We start from the raw sequence: 25,097 nt of genomic DNA on the forward strand, positions 1-25,097 counted from the left end.
ATCAAGCAATGAGTATTTAGTGTACAAGCTCAAGAAGGCTTCCTATGGCTTATGGCAAGCCCTCATAGGATCATGGTATGACAAGGTAGATAAATTCCTCCAGAACATTGGTTTAAAACCAATTTTTATAATCAAACAAAAAATCAGATTATTATACTAATTGCATTGTAAGTGGATGACCCATTCATGGTTGGGAATTCACTATCAGCCATAAAAGATTTGAAAACATGTTTCAATTCCAAGTTCTCCATAACAGAACTATTGGAAGGAAACATCATGATCTATCTCAAAGCTGAATGCACACGTATGCAAAGGGGCATCTTTCTTACTCAAAGAGGTTATGCTAAGAAAATCCTCAAAAATTATGGCATGAAGGACTGTCAACCAGCAGCTACGCCAATAGACGTGAGGTGCAAATTAGTCACCAATATGGGAGAAGAAGAATGCAATTCCACTTTCTATAGCGGCTTGATCAATTCATTACTGCATCTTCCTATCACTAGATTCAATATTAAATTCTCAATTGGAATGTGGAGCAGGTTAATGCAAAAACGACAACTATCACACCTTCTGGCTGCAAAGAGGATTTTGAGGTACATATGAGGAATTGAAGACTTCAGAATTCTATTTGCAAAAGAGGAATGTAACACCTTGTACGGCTACGTCGATTTGGATTGGGTATGTGACTTACAAGACTCAAAATCCACCATAGGTTTTAGTTTCAAATTAGGTTCTTTTCCAATTACTTGGCACTTGAAAAAGCAATCCACCGTGGCTCTGTTGTCATCCGAAGCAAAGTACAGAGCATTGGTGGAAGCATCCAAGACCGCATTGTGGTTCATCATGCTGTTTCAGGATCTTCAATTTGATATAAAAAAACCAATTCGCCTTTATTGCAACAATATGGGCAACATCATCATGGCAATAAATCATTGGATAAATTTGCGCACCAGCCACATTTATGCCCACTATCACTTCACTCGCTAGAAAATTGCAAGTGGAGATTTGGAATTGGAATGTGTTCCAACCTACAAGCAACTGGCGGATATCTTCACAATGCCCTTGGGTCAGTCCATGTTTGAGAAATTTTGAAATGAGCTCAATCTAGCTAACATCAATATCCTCATCAAGAGGACCTAGATTTGTCTCTTCTCTCCCTCGCTATATAATCTCTGTCTTTTTATCATGGAAACTACTACCCACAACGTCTCTTTTCTATGGAATTTAATCTTCACCTGGTCATCTGGACACTACTCTCCTTGCTCAAGGCTCTTGTGGATTATCTACTCGCAAGTGTGGATGCCTAGCTTGTTTGCCTCCGACACTTGAACTCTGATTCAAATCCAAATGTCGCTTCCTCGCCCAGAGCTTCGATCCCTTCATCAGAGAAATTTATGTTCTATGTTAGAAATGGTAGACGAGCTGGAATCTACCCTTCATGGTCTGAGTGCGAACCCCTTGTCAATCATTTCTACTGTGCACAGTAGAAGGGTTTCTACACATTAAGCGATGCAGAGAACTATTACCTTAGGAAGTGCTTCGTCTAGAATCTTGTTCAGTTGACAGAACACACAGGAAGCGAGAGAGGGTGTTGAGCATCACTCCTGTGTTCTCATATACGTTCTCAATATGGGGAACATAGGTGTGGACTGTATTTATGTCACTGATGAATCCGAACAATTCAGTTGATCATTGGGCCTGAACTGGCTCGTAATTATGTGGATGAGTTGTGTGTTTATCAGCAGGGCGAGAGAGCGAGGTTCCGTGACGCACTCAATGGTGGTCCGACCTGAAGTAAGTGATTGAGTTAGGGCGATTGAGTTACAATGATGAATTGAGCAAATAAAAAGGTCACTCGTGACCATGTTGAGGAGGATGCACAATTTGCCGCATCTGCTAGGGCTAGTGTGAGTGCCAATTTCCAGTCAGGGGGTGGGGCGTGAGCGGGAAGCAATGTGTGGAGTGCATGAGGAAAGCAGCAGGTGTTTTATGGCCACTGGTCAGTCTTGGGGGATAAGTTGCGTGCAACGACCGCGGTGTTGAAAGAGACGAGGGTCCAGGGAGCATGCACTCGGTGGATCCCAGTCCGCATGTCGGAATTGGGCGTGCATATTGTGAGCTGAGCTAAGTTGAGTTAAGTTGAGTTAACTGGGGCACGAAACACACGTCGTAGAGTCTGGCCATTGGAACGAACGAACTGTCCGTCTGACGCATTGGTTGGAACGAGTGGAAGTGTGCTGCACAATGAGACATGAACTCACAATTAAAGACCTGGAATAAGACGAGAATTTGGAGCCAAGTGAGTGTGGAGGCTGCATTCGTTGGTTGAAAACCAGTAGGTGGACACGATTAGCCACAAAATGCCCAGTGCAGCACAAGGACATAGTCCCAGAACGGAGGCTTCTCTTGAGACGTAAGATAAAGATGGTGCTAATTTGGAGGGCGGGCGCGGAGAGGAGAGGAGAGGGAAGTCGAGGAGAAGGAGGAGGGGCTATGGCAGCGAGTGAGTCTCGTTTTGTAGCAAGAGCGAGTAGCTTTTGTGCCCTGGCCGCGTTTGACGGTGAAGGTGGTAGGTCTGAGAAATTATTTTTAGGATAATTAGAGTTTTTTTCGAAATGTTGACATCTTCCAGCAGGATGTGCGCCTACGCGCTTCCGACTGGAAAAGGTCGTTGTAGTATAGTGGTAAGTATTCCCGCCTGTCACGCGGGTGACCCGGGTTCGATCCCCGGCAGCGGCGAGGCAATATGCACCGGTGGTCTAGTGGTAGAATAGTACCCTGCCACGGTACAGACCCGGGTTCGATTCCCGGCCGGTGCAAGCTCTTTCTCCCCTTCACCCTTTCTTTTGCTCTCACTTTTCCTTACATTCGCTCACCTGCCTCTCCCACACCGTTTGTAACCTGGCGGCTGTCACATGTAAAACTCCCATTCTTATCCCCTCCCAATGTTCTCTTCTCATAAATGAATCAATTAAATTACCTTCATCCATCCAATCTTTCCAATAACTAAAAACCTTCTTCATTTACTGGTCATCATCAAAAAATTTGTGCTTCATCATTTTATTAAACTCTTCCAATTATCAATTGTAACTTCTTCTTATCCATAAATATCTCTTGTATACTAAACCAAAGGTTTCACTCTAATGTATCTAACTACAACTATCAATCTTAAGAAATAATATCCACTTCTCTTCAAATAAATTGGTGCATTTATGAGATTGAGAATCTATGGGGTTGGAATGTTTTGATACATAAAGGTCTACAAAGGTTCTTAACTTGTGTTTACATTTATATTTTTATCTTTGCTTCCAACCATGGCATGATATTAAATTATCACATGCCAATCACAACACATTAAATTCTCTACAAAGTCTTCCATCATTAAACAACTATTCTAATAACATAACAATATTTTATTTAAATTGAAGATTGTTGAAGAACAGCAAGTACTTGCTTAGTTACAACCACATAAAGTTTAAGCATAGTATGTTGCTAATAGTAAAAAGGCAGCAAAGAGATAAAGTAAGTTATTATGGTAGTACCGAGGCTTTACTAAGAAGAGGTAGAAACAGATGTAATATCAAATAGATGGAAGTTGCCTCGTTGGTAAGCAAACCACCACCTATAAGTAAAGAGTGTTGGAAGTAAGAATTATCTTCCTCCACACTTCTATTAGAGTACAATACTTGTTGATGCTAAGTGTTTGTAGCCTTTAGACTTCTTTTTTTTCAATAGGTTATGGGCCCATTCACATTTGCTTGAGTGTCTTTTGAAGTCTTTGAAGTATTTTATTTTGTAAGTATGGAGTAGATCAAGTTGTTGTTGCTGATGTTAGGCATTAAAAGTACCTAACTTTCAGATTCAGATCTAGATCTAGATCTTCGTTTGCTCTTACTTGTGGTTAAGAGCATTTTGGTGTTGATGGTTGATTTATCACATAAAGTTGCTTATTTTGCTTTATATGCCTCTTTTGGTGTATAGAGGTGACTTGTGAATATAAGAGAGATATTAGAGTGACAATTTAGATTTGGAAAGATCACCAGACTTGTGAGAAGCCTTAGAAGTGAAGTTGAGAGTGTTTTTGAGAGTAAAAATACTAGTTTGTTCACAAAGAAGGATTCTGTGATTCTAAGGCAGCTAAACCTTCTTGCTGATTTTAAGAGCATTAGGACTTCTTCTTACAACCTTTGTTGATACAACTCTGCCTAAGACATGGTTTCAAGTGAGGGTGAAGGCTTGAAAGTTATTGAGAAGTTTAGAGGTGAAAATTTCTACCATTGGAAGGTCAAAATGGAGCTTTTGTTGGCATCTTTGGATCTTTGGGATATTATAGATGAAAGTGAAGAGGCTCCAAGCAAAGATGCTGATATGAAAGAGAAGAAGGAGTTCAAACATCGTGAAAAGAAGGCTTTCGGTTGATTGCAACAAATGTGGATGAAGCCAACTTCTCTCACATTATCTCTTGCAAAGGACCAGCGGAAGCATGGAAGACTCTTTGCAACATCTATGAGAGCAAGAACTTATCCAACATCATTTATACAAGTAGTAAGTTCTTCACTTGCAAGATGGAAGAAGGTGAAGACCTCATAGCTCATGTCAATGAGGTAAAGGCTCTTGCAAACCAACTAGCAATTGTTGACAAGCCTTTAGAAGAAAGTGATATTGTCATGACCTTGCTAATGAGCCTTCTCAAATCCTACAACTACCTTATTGTAGCATTGGAGTCCATCAAGGTAAAAGAACTTACAATGGACTATGTGACGACAAGACTTGTCCATGAAGTAACCAAGAAGAAAGAAAAGGAGCCCCAAAGTAAAGTTTCAGCATTGTATTCACGTCAAGGCAAGGGCAACTATCCAAATCAACGAGGTAATGTCAAATCTTGCTTCATTTGTGGCAAAATAGGCCATTTTGCTCGAAATTGCTACAAAGGCAAAAAGATGAAGAAGGAGAATGCAAATAGTGTGCAAGATGAGTTTGGAGGACAAAATAAAAATACCATTTGTTATCTTTATGACCTCTTTATGCTAGTGAGATATCAAACTTCAATACAAATTTAATGAATTAATATATTCAGCAGAAATGACTATTTTTTTTTGATAATGTAAGACCAAATTATCACAAGAAAACATATAGATTCTTAATAATATTTTGAAAGACAAAAAGTACAATTTAAATCTTATATTAGAAAATTTGACCACCTTGAATTAAATTTTAGGTTCTAAATTATAAAACTAAAATGTTATTTTTGTATTCTACAATCTTCAAAATCTAATGATAAAACAAATATGATAAAAGATGGGCTATCAATAAAGACTTTTATTGGCATTTTAAAAAAGCTTTTTTGAATAAAGAGCCTCATTAAAAATAATCTTATAACTAATTATCATCTTTTGGCAATGAGAATCATAGCACCAATATGCTATTGACTAACTAATGTAACTTAATAGAATGATGACAATAGTATTTTTATATATCTTTTTTAATTTTTTGAAGGCTTCTCTTAGATTGAATTAAAGTTTGAATATGATTGTTAAGTTTTAATTAAAATTTATTTAGATTTCTATTAGAGTTGTTAGGATCTTGTTATTATTTCTAATTTCTACAAGAAGTACCCAAAGGATTCACAAGCAAGATTTAAAACAATGACAATGCTAATGACATATAAAAAATGCTAAAGAAATTGAACAAAACCATCATGATTATCACTACCATTGTCTCTTAGAAAATAGGTCTTATTGTCATATGATTTAAATCCAATTTTTCTACTCTCTGGCTTAAGTTCAAACAAAATTCAAGTTTTAACAACATAGAAAAAAATTCATCTTTGAAATGATTTATTTTTTTATTTTTTTAAAGAGGCATGATTGTAGAATTAAAATTGTTGTTAGTCAAAGAAATTGTCACCTAACTAGCGAGCATTGGTTAAGACATCTAAGATAGCATTTTTGTATAATTTTTTTTCAAACAACCTTCTTTTGAATTAGGTTTCTTTGAAGGTTACATATAATATCATCATAAAGAGCAACCTCATTTAAATTACACAAACCTTGAAGAATTTGTACATTCAAAAGATCTTTGGTAGAAAGTCAAATCATCAAAAGATTTGTTAATAGTTTTAACCAAACACAAACTATTTGTGCCTCTAAAACTTAAAAGATAAAGACTTAGAGAATACTATCAACAACTCACAAGAGATAAATATAATTGCCATGCTCTCTCACATTCACAATCCTTTCTTTGTCATTAATTCCAATCTTAGTTCTTATTTTATCAATTAATATGAACATTTATTTCACTTCTTTATATCCTTTATTGTGACCAATATTATTATAATAGGAGGATCAAAGCTTTTAATTGTGAGAGGTAATGTTCATTTTTTGAAAAATAAAATAATTTCTAACATTTTTTATGTATTATATATTTTTTTAAAAAAATTGAAAAATTGACTAATAATAGATATATAACCGTCTTTATTTTAAATTTTATAATATTATTAATTTTCATGATTTTTTTTATACTATTTTCAAAGAAATTCAAGATCCATGAAGTTTGTTACACAAATTAAATTTATATTTAGGATTTTCTCTTAAGATTGGCTTTATAACTTCTTTGAGCAATTCCTTGCCAATTGAATCTATGTCCTTAGAAATTCTCTAACATCAACAATTTAACCACTCCAATTACAAATTGTTATACTACATGTTAAAAGACAATCTCATGTCAAGCTTACCTCCTCTATGATATATCTATATATATATATATATATATATATATATATATATATTTTGTCTCATGTATCATTAACAAGCATCTTTGCAATGCCATTTCAAAATCTTCATCTACACATACATCTTGTTTGCTCTAGCTCATCGACTCCAACCTTTGTGGTCCTATCTAAGTAACTTTTCTAACTTAAAGCAACTATTTTTCACTTTTATTGATGATTGCAACAAATATTTATGACTCTATTTTATTTTTCATAAAAAAGTAAGATTTTTTTATATATATAGTATTGATACTTCGAAAAATACATTGAAAATCATTTTAATTTCTCTATTGCCTCCCTTTGCTTTGAAAAAGGATGAGAATATAAGGCTAAAATATTCATAGCTTTTTTAGACCAACATAGCATAAAATAAAAACTTATCATATGTTGGAAATTTGAATAAAAAAATATTACTAAAAATATAAATATATATATATATATATATTTATATATATAAATAAAATACTTATAGAAATAACTTAGAGTATCTTTAATGCACCTAAAATCCTAGTTGCTTTTTAAAATGAAGTAATTTGTATAATTACCTATCTAAAAACTCAATCCAACATTAAGGATTTCAACAATATTTTTTAAATAACTCTATAGCATCAAATCTCCTATCTTATTTTTAGTAATTCTCAATGCATTTACATATATTTATATTTCTAAAGAAAAATATCACAAGCTTGAACAAAATACTATTGTCATCATTCTATTAAGTTACATTAGTTAGTCAATAGTATATTGGTGCTATGATTCTCATTGCTTCAATAATGAGTAGTTTTGAAAGACCTACTTTAAATGCAATATAGACTAGTTGAAGACATATTTACCTGCAATAAAATTCCAAATTTAAGTAGGCTTGAATCAAGGTTACTACAACTTAGGCTTTGTTCTTCTCATTAGATAGTTGTGCTAGATTAATAACATGCTCTTGATTTAACCATTCATAAGTCTACCAAAAAACTAAATTGAGCCATTGGGTGCTTGTAAATAACATATTATATAAATACTTTGTAATATAATGAATGCATCAAGGTTGGTCTAATTGAGATTGATAATGTATCATAGATGTGAACATAGATAGGTAAAGAATATCACTTATGATCTTGATTTTATATTCAAATTTATTATATTTATTACTAAGAAAAAGATGAGGGTCATTTCTTTTGTCTCTCTTGACAAGATGACATGTGAGGTTGGATGTTGAGATATCTTTATAATATATGTGAGATTAATGTATCATGTTGTTGAAAGTAGCATATGGCCCTAGATTATAATATAGTTAATGAATTAGATACATATAAGATTGTGTTGGATGCATTTGGAGTAGAAGTTAGCACATAAGTAGTTTGGGATTTGAAGTATAAGCCTTATTGTATAGGAAGGATTAGTGGGTAGGTGGTATTCAAACTATTGAAAAGTTGCTTAGTTGTTCTAATCTTTATTGAAGAAAAAGAAGTCTAAAGGCTAGAAACACTTAGCATCAGTAAGTATTATACTCTAATAGAAGTGTGGAGGAAGATAATTCTTACTTCCAATACTCTTTACTTATAGGTGGTGGTTTGCTTACCAACTAGGCAACTTCCATCCATTTGATATTACATCTGTTTCTACCTCTTCTTAGTAAAGCCTCGGTACGACTATAATAACTTACTTTACCTCTTTGCTGTCTTTTTATTATTAGCAATATACTATGCTTAAACTTTATGTGGTTGTAACTAAGCAAGTACTTATTGTTCTTCAACACTCCCACTTTGCTAATATTCAAAAGGCTTTTAATCCTAATCTCTGAATCAAGTCATGATGTCTACCCTTTACTAATGCCTTTGTAAGCACATCAGCAAGCATGTCATTTGTAGCACAATACTTCATACTTATTATTCCATCTTCAAACTTCTCTCGTATGAAATGATGTTGAACATCAATGTGCTTGGTCCTTGAATGATACTTTAGATTCTTTGCAAATGCAAGACATCCTTGATTGTCACACATAATGGGAGTTTCTTCTAGTTGCACTAGACCAATGTCTTCTAAGAGTTGCCTTATCCAACACGACTCTATTGCACAATGATTTGCTGCCATATACTCTGCCTCTATTGTTGATCTTGCAATAGTAGGTTGTCTCTTGCAATTCCATGAAATGACTCCCACTCCAATGAAGAATACATATCCCGTTGTGGATCTTCTATCATTTACATCTCCAGCCCAATCCGCATTACAATAACCTTGCAAGTCAATGTTCTTACCACCAAGGCATAATTTGAAGTCTTTTGTGTATTTTAAGTACCTCAAAATCCTCTTTACTGTTTTCCAATGCATTGGTCCAGCCTTAGACATGTGTTGGCTTACAACACTCACTGCATACGCAAGATCCACTCTTGTAGCCACCATTGCATACATGAGTGAGCCTACTACTGCTTTGTAAGGAATACTTTGCATCTCACCTTCAACTTGTGCAAACTCCTCATCCGTAAGCTTCATCAACTTCAAGTTTGCATCCAAAGGTATTCCAATGGACTTGCACTCCTCCATGTTGAATCATTTTAACACTTCTTCAATATACTTTGTTTGGCTCATTGTAATGGTCTTGTTACCATGATCTCTTGCAAATTCCACTCCCAAGCAATAGTGCAATTCTCCCAAATCACTCATCTCATATTCCTTCTCTAATTTGGCCTTCATCCAATCCATCTTTTCCATATTGTTAGCCAAGATGATCAAATCATCAACATAGAGGATTACAATCAGTAAGAACTCTCTAGATTGCATCACATACAATGAATGATCAACTTCACTCCTTATAAATCCTTCATTGATAAAGAAGGTGTCAATTCGTTGGTACCATGCCCTTGGTGATTGTTTCAACCCATACAAGGATTTCTTCAATTTGCAAACAAGATGTTCTTTACCTTGTTGTATAAATCCTTGAGGTTGGTCCATATAGATGTCTTCTTGTAATTCTCCATTCAAAAAGGCCGTCTTCACATCCATTTGGTATATTTCCAAATCCATTACTGCCCCAATTGCTACAATGATCCTTATGGTGGTGAATTTGGCAATGGGTGCATAAGTCTCATTGAAATCAATTCCAGCAACTTGTAAGTATCCTTTGGCAACTAATCTTGCCTTGTGCCTCACCACCACATCCATTGCATCTCTTTTAGTCCTAAACACCCATTTACAACCAACACTAGATCGATTTGGTGGAAGAGGTGCCAATTTCCATGTACCATTGTCGATAAGAGATTGGTACTCTTCTTCCATAGCCTTCTCCTACTTGATTGCATCTTCACACTTCATAGCATCACACAAAGACAATGGATCAGCAAGAAGAGCAACATTTATATTTTCTTCACTTACTTGAGAGAAGATGTGATTCTTCCACCATTCGCCACGTTGCCTTCTTTCTCTCAAAAGATATCTCCTTTCATTGATTGAAGAACATTCACCTTATTCTTTTCCAACTCTTAAACCTTGTCATTTCTTACTCAATGGTTGGAAGTCTTCATCATTGTCATCATCCCAATCTTCAACATCTTCATTTCTTTCATTGCTGGTCCTATCAATTATAAGAGCCTTCATCTTTTCAACCTTCTTTGGCTTTTCATCTTCATCATCTTCATTGTCTTCATCTTCTTGTTTCTTTGCTGAATTCAAAGATGTGTCCACAAACACACCATTACTCCCACTTGGACACATCTCCAAGTGGTCACAAGGATTTTTGTGTTCTAAAAAAACAACATCACGACTTTTGATGATCTTCTTGATTTTCAAGCACATTAGTCTATATACCTTAGTACCTTCACAATAACCAAGAAACACACACTTTGTACCTTTTGCATCAAGTTTGGACTTCATACAATTAGGTGTTTTTGCATATGCAATGCAACCAAAGGTCTTCATATGAGAAATGCAAGGTTGTCTACCACTCCATGCTTCTTGTGGTGTCATTGATGCAAGAGCACTTGTTGGACATCTATTTCTTGTATATATTGCATTCACCACCCCTTCTCTCCAAAATTCATAGCCAAGATTTTGAGCATGTAACATACTCCTTGCCATCTCTACAATGGTTCGATTTGTCCTTTCAGCAACACCATTTTGTTGTGGAGTGTACGGAGTTGTGGTTTCTCTAACAATTCCTTCATTCTTCAAATAAACATCAAATTGCTTAGACATGTACTCACCTCCATTGTCCGTACATAGCACCTTGATCTTACATTCACTTTGTTTTTCAAAAAGTGCTTTAAAATCCTTAAATCTCCAAAAGCATTCACTCTTGGCTTTAAAAATATAGATCCAAATCTTTCTTGAATAATCATCAATGAAAGTAAAGAAATACCTTGATCCTCCAATACTTGTATTATTCATAGGTCCACATACATCTGAATGGACAATCTCTAGCAACTTGGTAGCACGTGTTGCTACACTCCTTGGAAATAAGGCCCTTTGTTGTTTGCCTTGTATGCATTCTTCACATGCAAGTTGTTTTGTATTTTGGCTTGTATTTCCAAGATCTAAGCCACTTACCATGGTCTTGAGCTCTTTCATGCTCTTCACATTCAAATGGCCAAGGCGACGATGCCATATATTCAACTTGTCTTCGTTTGATGTAATCTCAGTAAATGCAGCTACCTCCATTCCATTCACCTTCTTACAAATGAGGTAGTACTAATTTCCGTCTTTCAAGCTTTTGAAGACCTTGTTTCTACTCAATGATCTTACAAAACATCCATTCATGTCAAATTAAACTTTAAAACCTTCCATTACAAGTTTACTCACCGAAAGTAGGTTTTGCTTCATCTTGGCACATGAAGGACGTTTTTGACTCTGATCCGATTGGTTTGTCCATTCACAACCACCTCTACCATAATAGATCCAATTCTAATGGCTTCACATGTACCACTATCTACCAACACCACGTTTGGTGCTGGAATAACTTCATAAGTATCAAATGAAGACTTATAAGGTGTCATATGCTTGGAACAACCTGAATCCACAATCCATCTTGACATGGAAGCCATAGAGGTCCCATTTGTTGCAGTGAGTGCATAATCTTGTCCTCCAAACTCATCTTGCACACTATTTGCATTCTCCTTCTTCATCTTTTTGCCTTTGTAGCAATTTCGAGCAAAATGGCCTATTTTGCCACAAATGAAGCAAGATTTGACATTACCTCGTTGATTTGGATAGTTGCCCTTGCCTTGACGTGAATACAATGCTGAAACTTTACTTTGGGGCTCCTTTTCTTTCTTCTTGGTTACTTCATGGACAAGTCTTGTCGTCACATAGTCCATTGTAAGTTCTTTTACCTTGATGGACTCCAATGCTACAATAAGGTAGTTGTAGGATTTGAGAAGGCTCATTAGCAAGGTCATGACAATATCACTTTCTTCTAAAGGCTTGTCAACAATTGCTAGTTGGTTTGCAAGAGCCTTTACCTCATTGACATGAGCTATGAGGTCTTCACCTTCTTCCATCTTGCAAGTGAAGAACTTACTACTTGTATAAATGATGTTGGATAAGTTCTTGCTCTCATAGATGTTGCAAAGAGTCTTCCATGCTTCCGCTGGTCCTTTGCAAGAGATAATGTGAGAGAAGTTGGCTTCATCCACATTTGTTGCAATCAACCGAAAGCCTTCTTTTCACGATGTTTGAACTCCTTCTTCTCTTTCATATCAGCATCTTTGCTTGGAGCCTCTTCACTTTCATCTATAATATCCCAAAGATCCAAAGATGCCAACAAAAGCTCCATTTTGACCTTCCAATGGTAGAAATTTTCACCTCTAAACTTCTCAATAACTTTCAAGCCTTCACCCTCACTTGAAACCATGTCTTAGGCAGAGTTGTATCAACAAAGGTTGTAAGAAGAAGTCCTAATGCTCTTAAAATCAGCAAGAAGGTTTAGCTGCCTTAGAATCACAGAATCCTTCTTTGTGAACAAACTAGTATTTTTACTCTCAAAAACACTCTCAACTTCACTTCTAAGGCTTCTCACAAGTCTGGTGATCTTTCCAAATCTAAATTGTCACTCTAATATCTCTCTTATATTCACAAGTCACCTCTATACACCAAAAGAGGCATATAAAGCAAAATAAGCAACTTTATGTGATAAATCAACCATCAACACCAAAATGCTCTTAACCACAAGTAAGAGCAAACGAAGATCTAGATCTAGATCTGAATCTGAAAGTTAGGTACTTTTAATGCCTAACATCAGCAACAACAACTTGATCTACTCCACACTTACAAAATAAAATACTTCAAAGACTTCAAAAGACACTCAAGCAAATGTGAATGGGCCCATAACCTATTGAAAAAAAAGAAGTCTAAAGGCTACAAACACTTAGCATCAACAAGTATTGTACTCTAATAGAAGTGTGGAGGAAGATAATTCTTACTTCCAACACTCTTTACTTATAGGTGGTGGTTTGCTTACCAACGAGGCAACTTCCATCTATTTGATATTACATCTGTTTCTACCTCTTCTTAGTAAAGCCTCGGTACTACCATAATAACTTACTTTATCTCTTTGCTGCCTTTTTACTATTAGCAACATACTATGCTTAAACTTTATGTGGTTGTAACTAAGCAAGTACTTGCTGTTCTTCAACAATCTTCAATTTAAATAAAATATTGTTATGTTATTAGAATAGTTGTTTAATGATGGAAGACTTTGTAGAGAATTTAATGTGTTGTGATTGGCATGTGATAATTTAATATCATGCCATGGTTGGAAGCAAAGATAAAAATATAAATGTAAACACAAGTTAAGAACCTTTGTAGACCTTTATGTATCAAAACATTCCAACCCCATAGATTCTCAATCTCATAAATGCACCAATTTATTTGAAGAGAAGTGGATATTATTTCTTAAGATTGATAGTTGTAGTTAGATACATTAGAGTGAAACCTTTGGTTTAGTATACAAGAGATATTTATGGATAAGAAGAAGTTACAATTGATAATTGGAAGAGTTTAATAAAATGATGAAGCACAAATTTTTTGATGATGACCAGTAAATGAAGAAGGTTTTTAGTTATTGGAAAGATTGGATGGATGAAGGTAATTTAATTGATTCATTTATGAGAAGAGAACATTGGGAGGGGATAAGAATGGGAGTTTTACATGTGACAGCCGCCAGGTTACAAACGGTGTGGGAGAGGCAGGTGAGCGAATGTAAGGAAAAGTGAGAGCAAAAGAAAGGGTGAAGGGGAGAAAGAGCTTGCACCGGCCGGGAATCGAACCCGGGTCTGTACCGTGGCAGGGTACTATTCTACCACTAGACCACCGGTGCATATTGCCTCGCCGCTGCCGGGGATCGAACCCGGGTCACCCGCGTGACAGGCGGGAATACTTACCACTATACTACAACGACCTTTTCCAGTCGGAAGCGCGTAGGCGCACATCCTGCTGGAAGATGTCAACATTTCGAAAAAAACTCTAATTATCCTAAAAATAATTTCTCAGACCTACCACCTTCACCGTCAAACGCGGCCAGGGCACAAAAGCTACTCGCTCTTGCTACAAAACGAGACTCACTCGCTGCCATAGCCCCTCCTCCTTCTCCTCGACTTCCCTCTCCTCTCCTCTCCGCGCCCGCCCTCCAAATTAGCACCATCTTTATCTTACGTCTCAAGAGAAGCCTCCGTTCTGGGACTATGTCCTTGTGCTGCACTGGGCATTTTGTGGCTAATCGTGTCCACCTACTGGTTTTCAACCAACGAATGCAGCCTCCACACTCACTTGGCTCCAAATTCTCGTCTTATTCCAGGTCTTTAATTGTGAGTTCATGTCTCATTGTGCAGCACACTTCCACTCGTTCCAACCAATGCGTCAGACGGACAGTTCGTTCGTTCCAATGGCCAGACTCTACGACGTGTGTTTCGTGCCCCAGTTAACTCAACTTAACTCAACTTAGCTCAGCTCACAATATGCACGCCCAATTCCGACATGCGGACTGGGATCCACCGAGTGCATGCTCCCTGGACCCTCGTCTCTTTCAACACCGCGGTCGTTGCACGCAACTTATCCCCCAAGACTGACCAGTGGCCATAAAACACCTGCTGCTTTCCTCATGCACTCCACACATTGCTTCCCGCTCACGCCCCACCCCCTGACTGGAAATTGGCACTCACACTAGCCCTAGCAGATGCGGCAAATTGTGCATCCTCCTCAACATGGTCACGAGTGACCTTTTTATTTGCTCAATTCATCATTGTAACTCAATCGCCCTAACTCAATCACTTACTTCAGGTCGGACCACCATTGAGTGCGTCACGGAACCTCGCTCTCTCGCCCTGCTACGTCCTGCTACGTCTCACAGCTCGATGTTCACTTCTTACGCTAACCAACTACGTGAGAGGGCTCTGTCACATCCAACCAGGGGGATGGGTGCGCAACATTCTCACCCGAGACCACCCTTTGCTCATACAATCGTCCAAAGCTGCTCGGTAGAAGTGTCGCTATACCGTATCTTCTCATAGGCTGAAAAACCGCACGCCCTCAGATATGCCCCTACTGCCAATCCTGTGAAGTCGTTTACTAATAGTGCACGTCGACTGGCAAGGGCGCGCAACCCCCATTGTGTGGCACTTCCCTCCAACTTTACCTGCGTCAATGTTACCGGAGTCTCAGATCTAGAAGCAAATGGAAGGACCAGGTTTATGTGATGTAGAATTGATGATGAACATACTTCTGTAATATGAAAACGGATGCTGAGCTGGCCGTGATTGTTTTCTTACAGTGACGTAAGTTTCCCGTGCATTCACTATGACTGATAGCAAGAAGGTGAGCTTTTAAGTTGATCTGGATGTGTGTTGATCGTTATTGAACAACGTTTTAAGTGCTTGAAGAGAAACATGCTGAGTGAATTCGACGGGTTCAATTTAACAAGCTTACTCTTAGTTTGCCTCCTGTGCTATTAGGTGAGAATTGCACAGGTTCCACGCTTGCCTTCAGGGCATATCCTTTGTCTACAAATACTTGCACAAGTTTCTTCACGCCATCCGTGACCTGTAGAATTGCAATTATCTGGAGTTAGAAAGAAGATTCTTTGAACACCGATCGGAATGTTAACGTCACCTTGTACCTCCTATATTGGGAACGAAGAGAAGAACCTCTTTGATGTGAAGGAAAATTGAATGGCATAGCATGAGGATCCTACGATTTTATGCTGATCCTAGACTTTGTCGCGACACTTATCTTATTGATTGGGATTTCAAAGAATAAAATGGAATGAGAGAGGTAGGTGAAACATCCGACAAGCGAGCGAATGGCAGACATCATTAAGTGCCAGGAAGTCAAGAGCTTACCGCTAAAAAGTCTGATGAAGCCGGAGGAGGCGCATTAAAGTTTTCGCCTTCAAAGCCATCCACTAACTTTCCATACAGCAAGTCCCCTGCTTTATTGACGAAGGCTGCTGGTAACGCAGCATTATCTTTCAGCCGCTCGTCCCTTCTCACGGTGCGAGACTCCCCATCTGACCCTATCTTCTCCTGCAAAGGGATCACAATCACCAGTGCGTGAAGATTGATGGGTATATTTTCCCCTGATTACAGGATGCCTAGGGGTACGTGGCATGTAGATCGTATCTCCAAGAGTAGAAATCCAGCACCTTTTCTTAGTGGCAGTGTAGCATTGAAATGAACGTGAAAATACTAGAGAAACATACACAGACGTGGGCATAGAATGTTATGTGAAAAGTAGAATACCTGAAAGACGAGCTCCCCGGTCTTTATTTCGTTCGAGATTGCCGCAAACTGCGAGAAGCTGATGAAATCAAAGTACAACTGCAAAATAAGTGTGCGGTGTAAGCTGATTGACACGCACCCGGATATCCCAGCCAACTAGAATGCAAATTCCCAAATATTAGGCGTTGGCATGATTGTCTGATTACTACTGCTTCGACAGTTTCTAGATTGGAATCGTCTTCTAGGTACAAGCTTTACAATCAGACAAAGCAGACGACAAAAGAAGATATAAGCAATGCTTCGCGGAGGCTTAAGTCTCCGAGCGAGACAAACGGCAAGGTGAATTGTCTCGGTTAAATTCTGTGCCTCATACACACAATGCACTAATTAAAGACGAGTTCAGATATTGACATGGGCGCAGGATTTAGATGAAGCGACTACATTTCCGGACAGTGAACTTTGAAACTGGACATAGCTAGGAGATGTGATGGTCTGCTCTCCATGGGAGTTTCGGTAGTGTTCAGGGTGTTGTATGGGCGAACAATTTTACAGATGGGAGGGCAGTAACCAGAATGGTAGGGATGATGACGGACCGAAAGAGAGAGGAGGTAGGGCACAAACAGGATCAGTGAGATCTCCGTATTTCACTCGAAGAGGTCGACATTGCAAAGTGTAAGGCTCCAATTCGCTCTGCCGCAGCTTCCAAAACTGCACAATTAAAGGTTTAAGGTCAAATTCGATGTGAACCAAATAAACATTTGAACTGTAAGCAGTCTTTTCTGCATTGTACGCTTTACTGCACCATTTTGACGAAGATGATATGCCAACTTTTCTCAGAGGAAAAGGGAACCTTACTTTCACTTGAAACTTGTCCATAGGAATGAAATCCAAGGCGTCCACAGCCTCGTATGCTGACCGCATCAATAGAACGGCAAATTTTAGGTTCAACATCTTGCGAGGATACAACACGGGATCCGGAGCCTGGGGTAAGGCAAAAGCACTGAAGGCATCTTCAAATTCGTAAGCAACATTGAAAGTGGCTCTTGCAATGACAGATTCTTGGTTCCTTCTAAGTCTCGCAACAGACGACTTCCAGGGACATCGCCCCTGCATTGTATGGCAGTGCTCTGATTGTGCACACACAGTGCACACATGTGCCCTAAAGCTCTGACCACCACTCGGTATGGTCCTCCCTGTCCTACATAAGAGACTACTTTCTGGCAGGTGACATGTTATCCATGCAAGCCGCGTATCCATTAACCCACAATGACGACTAGACGCTAACTCGTTGGCGTCGCTGAATTGAGCTAAGGACCTCTGCAACAAGAGCACTCGACTGCTACTGCCAAGACTGTGAAGAGTGAGACCAGAATTTGAAGGTCTCAAGCTACAGAATGCGCCAGTGGACGCCGCCATGATAACAGGAATTCTAGCACAGTCTATTTCTTCCGAGATGATGTGTCGTGCAGTTGAGCGCTCTTGAAATAGCAACGACGTCCTCACGGCTGCCGTTTCTCATCAAACGAGCGCCATTGACACAATTCCTAAGACTTAAAACAGAAAAGCTCAAATGCTTCACATTCGACTCCCAAGGAGCAACCTGGCGGGCTGGGTTTGAAATCTCACACCTCAACAATCGAACAGATTCAGGCTCATCAGTTCCCGTGAGTTCGAAGCCATGACTCTCCGTGAGGCTCATCCTTCGAAAAGCTCAAATTGCAAATGGGAGAGGACAGTGCTGTCCACTTGGATCCACCATAACCACGCGTGAGCGATGCCAAGCTCATCGCCACACCTCAACCGACAGATAAAATAATACGGTGCTTCTCCGTCCATTTTGATGATTATCATTCATATATGAATGAATGTATAAGTGGATAGATGATCCTGATGAACACCGCTAACTTGTTACTATCTACGATCGTCGGTCGCGGCGGATTTATGAAGCCGTCCTGCAGTCAGTGCCACCAAGGGGGCCTCTGGTGCTACTCTAGGCTGGTTCCGTTCAAGGGGATCACTCTTACGACCGTTGTACGGAGAGGATTTCTGTTGGTCGGTGGTGGTGTGGGCACAGGAGTGTTAGTTTTTCTTCAAATGTTTCTTACATTTTTTTGCGGCAGTAGTGTGAACCATCAAAAGATTTCTCTGTATTCTCGTGAAGAAATGTTGGAGCCATTGTCTTTTGTCGAGAATTTGCCATGGGTGAATTCTGTACAAGTAATTCTGCTCTAAATTGGTTTGTAGCCTGACTTAATTGTAGAATACATATGACTTTCCTGTTGGTTATTACTTGAGGATGGAGGTTTTGTGGCTGCTCTATTTCTGTCACATGATAGGGATGCATGCAACTCGACCTTCTTAATTTCGTTGCCTTATAGATTTGCGACCTTTGTGCATAATTTGATAGGGGCGTGAAGAACTTTCGTCTTCAAATTGATTGAGTGAGAACGTTGCTAAGTTTTGTTGGAAACTTGAAAGTCTATGACATTGTTGTTGTATTTGTTAGTTTGATCACAGTATGGACTCAGACGATGTAGAGAAGAGAAATGAGACAATGTCACGAATTTAAAATATTGACTGGAAATCTAAACAAGAAGCTCAAGAAGAATCAGCAAGAACTAGATTAATCAAATGAGTACAAGAATAATATTAGAGAGATGAAGTAGAGTTCCAAGAGGTGTGTTGCCAAGATTGAGGATCCCTTCAATCTTGGCTCCTATATATACTATAAGCTAGGAAGCTTCTCAAGTAGCTTCCACAAACTAAGAAGCTTCTCAAGCAGCTTCCATAAGCTAGGAAGCTTTTCAAGCAGCTTCTACAAACTACAAAGCTTCTCTAGAACCTTCTAGAATCTTCTACAACTTTCTAGTGTATGTCCTTCATATCACCCCCCCTTTTAGCTTTGAGGTTTGCGAGAAGGTATTCCTATTGAGAGTCAGTACTAACGTAAGAAGTTGAAAATTTGTCACATAGTGTCTGCAATATACTTCAATTGTTGTTTGCGCGGCAAGTAGTTCATTGGTCCTTGTAACCAACGATAGTGTCCTATGCCTTCGATTTCCAACCAGGCATGAACTTTCATGTCTTCATTGTGAAAATGCCCTACAAACACTCCTTCAAGAAGATCACCATAGGTAGGTTCTACCTCAAAAACAATCATTAGCAACTTGTTATATCTTCCATCGTCTTCTTAGTACAAGCAGTTCTTTATCTCGAGGTCGTCTTCATGAGATACTCAGTTGAGAAGACATGACTGGTATGATATCTATCTCTTGGCTATCCATATCAGACTGAAAAAACAAGCACTAAACATGGAAGAATGGACTCAAATTACAGATTTATAGTCTCTAACTATGTCATTTAGAGGTTCCTTCTCCTCCTTCTTTGTGAGGCCGAGGATTAAGAGGCTTCAAGGAGAAGGGACTTCACTGAAAAACTTTCATCGAAAGGACTTAGGTTTCTAAAGATATCATCGATGAAACTCCTGTATCTTTTGCGATGTATTGATAAGATTTTCCGCTGGTTTCCATGCGAGTTCATTGATATCATAGCCGCTCCAATGCATGAGATACTCTAATTTTTTCCACTTACGCTGTGAATCTAGTATCTTTTCCACCTCGTATTCCTCGTGGTTTTCAATTTCAATACTAGGTGGTAGACATTACACTCTTTCAGAAAAAGATGACTCTCGATAAGGCTCCAACAAAAAAACATAAAAGATTGGGTGTACCTTCACAGCAGCTGGTAATCTTAGATGGTACGCCACTGGATTGATTTGCTTTTGGATGATAAATGGTCCCAATCTCTAATAGTCCAACTTATCACATAACCGCTTGGTTTTGATATTTCGTCGAAGCAGCCATATTTTATTTCGAATTTTGAAAGTAGGTGCTTGATTCTGAAATTTGTCTACGGATGGTTAGTAAGCTACTTGGGCGGTTTGCAATTGAAGCTTCAACGTAGTTTGAAGCTCTAATAGTTGTTTCACAAATCCTTCAGTTGCCGGGTTGTTATTGGTTGATGAACTCAACAAATCAAGCTTCGGATGATACCCATAGTTGAAAAAGAATGGTGTTTGTTGAGTCGACACATGAAGGGTGTTGTTATATGTAAACTCGGCTAACGATAGATATGCAGTCCAATCATCTTGCTGATAGTTGATGCTGCATCATAAATATTGCTCCAAAGTTTGATTCACTCGTTCCGTTTGGCCGTCAGTTTGAGGATGGAAAGCTGAAGAAAGCTTGATATCTACCTTCAATATCTCAAAGAGAGATCTCCAGAACTTTGATACGAATTGGGTTCCTCGATCCGACACGATATCATCTGATAAACCATGATATTGATACATACTATCAAGGAAGAGTCTTGCTGTGTCTTTGCTTGATGATGTTTTCTTGTAAGGGACAAAGTATGCCATCTTTGTAAGCCGATCTACCACAATAAAGATGCTGTCAAATGTATTCGATGGTGGCAGGTCCATAATGAAGTCTATGGAAACTGAAGACCATGGCCGATATAGAATAGGTAATAGCTGAAGAAGACCATAAGGACGATGTCGAGGATTCTTGGATCTTGAACACATATCATAGGAGAGGTCAAAATCCTTGACATCCTTCTATATTTGGAGCCACCAAAAATCTCGAGAAATAAGTTCAAAGGTCTTATTGAATCTAAAATATCTTGCAGCTGGAAAGTTGTCTCAAGGTTAGAGAACTCAGAGTCGTGCTGGTACCTTTGGAATATACAACCGCTCCTCAAAGTATAAAAGATCTCCTTCTACCTTGAACTTATCATTATTGACACGTTGCATGATATCGAGGGCTACAAAATCTCCAATAGTCATAGTACGTACCTGATTGAAGAAGTTAGCATCAATTGGCACTATAATAGAGCAAAGCTTGAATTGTTCCGACTTCAACAATATTGTACACTGTTGATCAAACGTTGCTTCTCGAGCATTTGGCACTAGATACGATCTCCTTGATAATGCATTGGATAGTCCTTATTGCTTCCCAAGTCGATAAGTAATAACAAAGTCAAACTTGAATAGCAATATATTCCATCGAGCTTGACAATGATTCAGAACCTCAGTTGATATGAAGTACTCTAAATTCTTGTGATCCGTGTATACAGTCACCGGATGCGCAGCTCCTTCGAGAAAGTGGCATCATTCTTGAAAAGAATCTAATATCGTAAGAGGTTTTTTATCCTGGATTTCATACTTAATCTCGATAGCAGAAAACTTTCGAGAGTAGAACGCAACCAGATGAAGCTTTTCCTCTATGTCTATCTGTAAAAGTAGAGCTCCAATAGCAAAATTTGAAGCATCAGTCTCCAAATAGAAGGCTTTTGCAAAGTCCAGATGTACCAAGTTTGAAGCCGTAGTAAATGCCGTCTTGAGATCTTGAAATGTTTTTTTTGCTAGAGGTCTCCATTTGAGCTTGTCTTTACATGTCAACTGAGTGAGTAGAGTAGCAACTTGAGAATAATTCTTGATGAAGATCCGATAGAAATTAGCAAAGCCAAGAAAGCATTCTACATCTTTAATCGTCTTTGGATCTTCCTATGATACGATTGCTTCCACCTTCTTAGGGTCCATCTTCAAGCCTTCCATAGTTGTAATGAATTCCAAAAATTCTATCTCAGTTTGGTTAAACAAGCACTTCTCCAACTTGGTGTAAAGTCCTCGCTCGTAGAGTTTTTCAATGACCAGACCAACGTATTTCTCATACTCTTCTACGTTCTTGGAAAATATCAAAAATATCATTTAGATAGATGACAACAAAATCATTAAGTTGATCTCGAAAGATATCATTCATCATGTGTTGAAAGACCGTCGGAGCATTGGTAAGATCGAAAGGCATGATATTATATTCAAAATGGCCATACCTTGTATAGAAAGTTGTCTTCCATTCATCTCCTTCTTTGATTCGCATGAGGTTGTAAGCTCCCCTTAGATCAATCTTTGTAAAGATCCTTGTATGTCTAAGTTGCTCTAGAAGACTTGATATCAAAGATAATGGATAACAATTCTTTTTTGTCACCTTGTTGAGACCTCGATAATCCATGCACATCTGCAGCGAGCCATCTTTCTTCTTCAAAAATAAGATTGGTGCTCCAATTGGCGACTTTGAATGACAAATGAAGTTCTTGGCTAGATTCTTGTTAATATACTTCCTCAACTCCGCTAACTCCCTCTGCGACAAATTGTAGATTAGGCCAAAAAGTGGTTGTGCTCTTTCTTGCAAGTCTATGGCACAATCGTATGGTCGATGCTCCAGTAGCATGTCGACATTCTTCTTTTGAAATATGTCTTTAAAATTTTTATATTACTTTAGTATATTTGCTATCGAAATCTTCTCTCCGTTAGTTGGAGTCGCATAAATGACAAACGATGTACCTTCCTTGGACGATGTTACAAATCTTCTTGCTCCAATAAATAAGGATTTTTTGATTTGAGATCTTCTAACATGCTTATTCTCAGAATATTCTATAGGAAATGTCATCCTTCATAACCTCCAATCTATGGATGGATTATGCATTTCTAACTAAGAAAAACCAAGAATAATAGGATTTTACTAGGTTCTAATAATATTGAAAATAATATAACTACTATGGTCTTTAAACGTCACCTCTATATGTTCTGATTCATGGGTAACACTACCAGACAATAAAGGTCATCCATCTATTATTTCTACGTGAACGGGTTTACGTTTTTGTACTAGAGAAATCTCATGACGCTTAACAAATTCTTTGTGTAAAAGCAAGTAGATGCTTTTGAATCTATTAACGCTTAGGTTTTTAGTTTCTGAAGACCAAAAGATAGAAAAATAGTAAAATAATGGGCAAGCTGAGCGAAAAGAGAGGAACTTGATTATTGTTGTGGTATTGAATTGTCCAGCCGCACGGTCCTTATTGTGGCTGGGCATCTTCGTTTTCTTGAATAAATGCACTTTTAGTCCTGACAATGCATCAATTTTGCTTCTTGGGGCAGTTTCCAACTCTGTGGCCTTCTTCACCGCAATATAAGCATAGTCCTTCCTCCATATGTCACTTTTTTTCTTTTAGAGTTAGAGTTTTGATACATATCGCATCAATTTGTATGGCTTCTACTTCTGAATGTGAATTCAGGCTACTTGCTATCATAGTTGGAGCGTGATGAGCTGTATGTTGTCTTGAGCGTTAGTCTTGGTGACGTTGAAACAGGTAATTATCGCACTTTACAGCTTGGCTAATGACTTTGTTGAGCTTTCGCAAATTAAGAAGAGATAATAATAAATCCTTCACGTCGTCTCTTAAATCCCAATAAAATTGATTCATCAATGTTTCCTCGTGCTAATTGATGTCGTACACTAATTATCTGAAATCTAATGCATAGATTGACGTGGAGCTTGCCCCTTATTGTAGCAACTGGATCTTTGTTGTAGCCCATCATGCCTTGTCATGTTTGCCAAATGCTTCCACAAATGCCTCCAAAAAAGTTTCAAAGTTGTTCAAAATTGACAATCTTTTTTCAAACAAAGGATCAAACCATGATATAGCTTGCCTCGTGAGCAAAGTTCAAACCAATTCAATACGAGACTCCTTTGTCGGATAGCATTTGGGCTGTAAAGCTATTATCAATCTAATTTGATTGACAAAACTTTGAAACTTTGAACGTGTACCATCGAACTTATCTGGAAGGCTAATTTGGGGCTTCTTTCGTTGTAAGACCAACAATCCTTGTTGAATTAGAGGCAAAGCTGCTTCTCTTAGTGTTGAAGCATGAGGCTGGTGAATCCTTGATTGTGCCATTCCGGATGCTCGATTGTTATGAAGTCTTGTAATGATTCCTTCAATCTCTATAGTTCTTTGTGATAACGGAGCAAGAGCATTCATAATGGCATCCAACTTAGACTTTGAACTTTTTGTCATACTAATATCTTGACCTTCGGCCATTCTAAGAAAAGAAAAGAAATGACTCTATAAGAAGGCAGTATTGATTTAGAGGAGAGTATTTTGCAACCTCTAAAATACCTTAAAACCTTCAAGAAGAGGGATAATCTTCTCTCTCCAAGAAAGAAAAGACTCCAATATTATAATAGAAGAAATATCAATTTAGAGGAGGATAATCCGCAACCTCTAAAATACCAGCACCTTCAAGCAGAGGAATAATCCACACTCTAACAAGAAAGAACTAGCTCTGATATAAAAGATGAGTATAGTCTTGACAAACTGTCACAAATTTAGAATACTGACTGGAAATCTAAACAAGAAGCTTAAGAAGAATCAACAAGAATTAGATTAATAAGATGAGTATAAGAACAATACTAGAGAGGTGAACTAGAGCTCCAAGAGGTGTATTGTCAAGACTGAGGATCCTCTCAGTCTCGGCTCCTATATATATTATAAGCTAGGAAGCTTCTCAAGCAGCTTCTACGAGTTAAGAAGCTTCTCAAGTAGCTTCTACGAGTTAAGAAGCTTCTTAAGTAGCTTCTACAAGCTTGAAAACTTTTCAAGTAGCTTCTACAAACTACAAAGCTTCTCTAGAATCTTTTAGAATCTTCTACAACTTCCTAGTGTATGTCCTTGACAGACAAAGCTAATTGAATTTAATAATAATGATAATAATAACTAATTTTATATTCTAT

General features: G+C 38.1%; 1 protein-coding gene and 4 non-coding genes across 5 annotated transcripts; 2 read left to right on the top strand and 3 right to left on the bottom strand.

Moving 5' to 3' along the window:
* Window positions 1–2,667: 2,667 nt before the first annotated feature.
* TRNAD-GUC (transfer RNA aspartic acid (anticodon GUC)) lies at window positions 2,668–2,739 on the top strand. The gene has a single exon. It is a non-coding gene; the product is annotated as a tRNA-Asp (tRNA).
* Window positions 2,740–2,748: 9 nt separating this feature from the next.
* TRNAG-GCC (transfer RNA glycine (anticodon GCC)) lies at window positions 2,749–2,819 on the top strand. Its single transcript has one exon. It is a non-coding gene; the product is annotated as a tRNA-Gly (tRNA).
* Window positions 2,820–13,998: 11,179 nt separating this feature from the next.
* TRNAG-GCC (transfer RNA glycine (anticodon GCC)) lies at window positions 13,999–14,069 on the bottom strand. Its single transcript has one exon. It is a non-coding gene; the product is annotated as a tRNA-Gly (tRNA).
* A 9-nt stretch (window positions 14,070–14,078) lies between these two features.
* On the bottom strand, window positions 14,079–14,150 carry TRNAD-GUC (transfer RNA aspartic acid (anticodon GUC)). Its single transcript has one exon. It is a non-coding gene; the product is annotated as a tRNA-Asp (tRNA).
* Window positions 14,151–14,941: 791 nt separating this feature from the next.
* On the bottom strand, window positions 14,942–18,192 carry LOC112295749 (uncharacterized). The gene is made up of 6 exons (XM_024547665.2): window positions 17,320–18,192; window positions 17,086–17,172; window positions 16,486–16,563; window positions 16,087–16,269; window positions 15,674–15,787; window positions 14,942–15,383 (listed from the first exon to the last, which is right to left on the bottom strand). Exons 1-6 carry the CDS (start codon window positions 17,878–17,880, stop codon window positions 15,201–15,203), a joined length of 1,206 nt encoding a protein of 401 aa, XP_024403433.1. The 5' UTR covers window positions 17,881–18,192; the 3' UTR covers window positions 14,942–15,200.
* Window positions 18,193–25,097: the final 6,905 nt, after the last annotated feature.

The sequence above is a fragment of the Physcomitrium patens genome, chromosome 19, assembly GCF_059467195.1.
Source record: "Physcomitrium patens ecotype Gransden chromosome 19, ASM5946719v1, whole genome shotgun sequence".
In the NCBI taxonomy this organism is placed as follows: Eukaryota; Viridiplantae; Streptophyta; class Bryopsida; order Funariales; family Funariaceae; genus Physcomitrium; species Physcomitrium patens.

Coding starts and splice junctions, on each gene's coding strand:
- LOC112295749 (XM_024547665.2), bottom strand. CDS start 17,880: ATGGCGGCGTCCACTGGCGCATTCTGTAGCTTGAGACCTTCAAATTCT. Junction 15,788..16,086: donor CTTCATCAGACTTTTTAGCG/GTAAGCTCTTGA, acceptor GCAATTCTACAG/GTCACGGATGGCGTGAAGAA. Junction 15,384..15,673: donor GCACAGGAGGCAAACTAAGA/GTAAGCTTGTTA, acceptor ACATTGACGCAG/GTAAAGTTGGAGGGAAGTGC.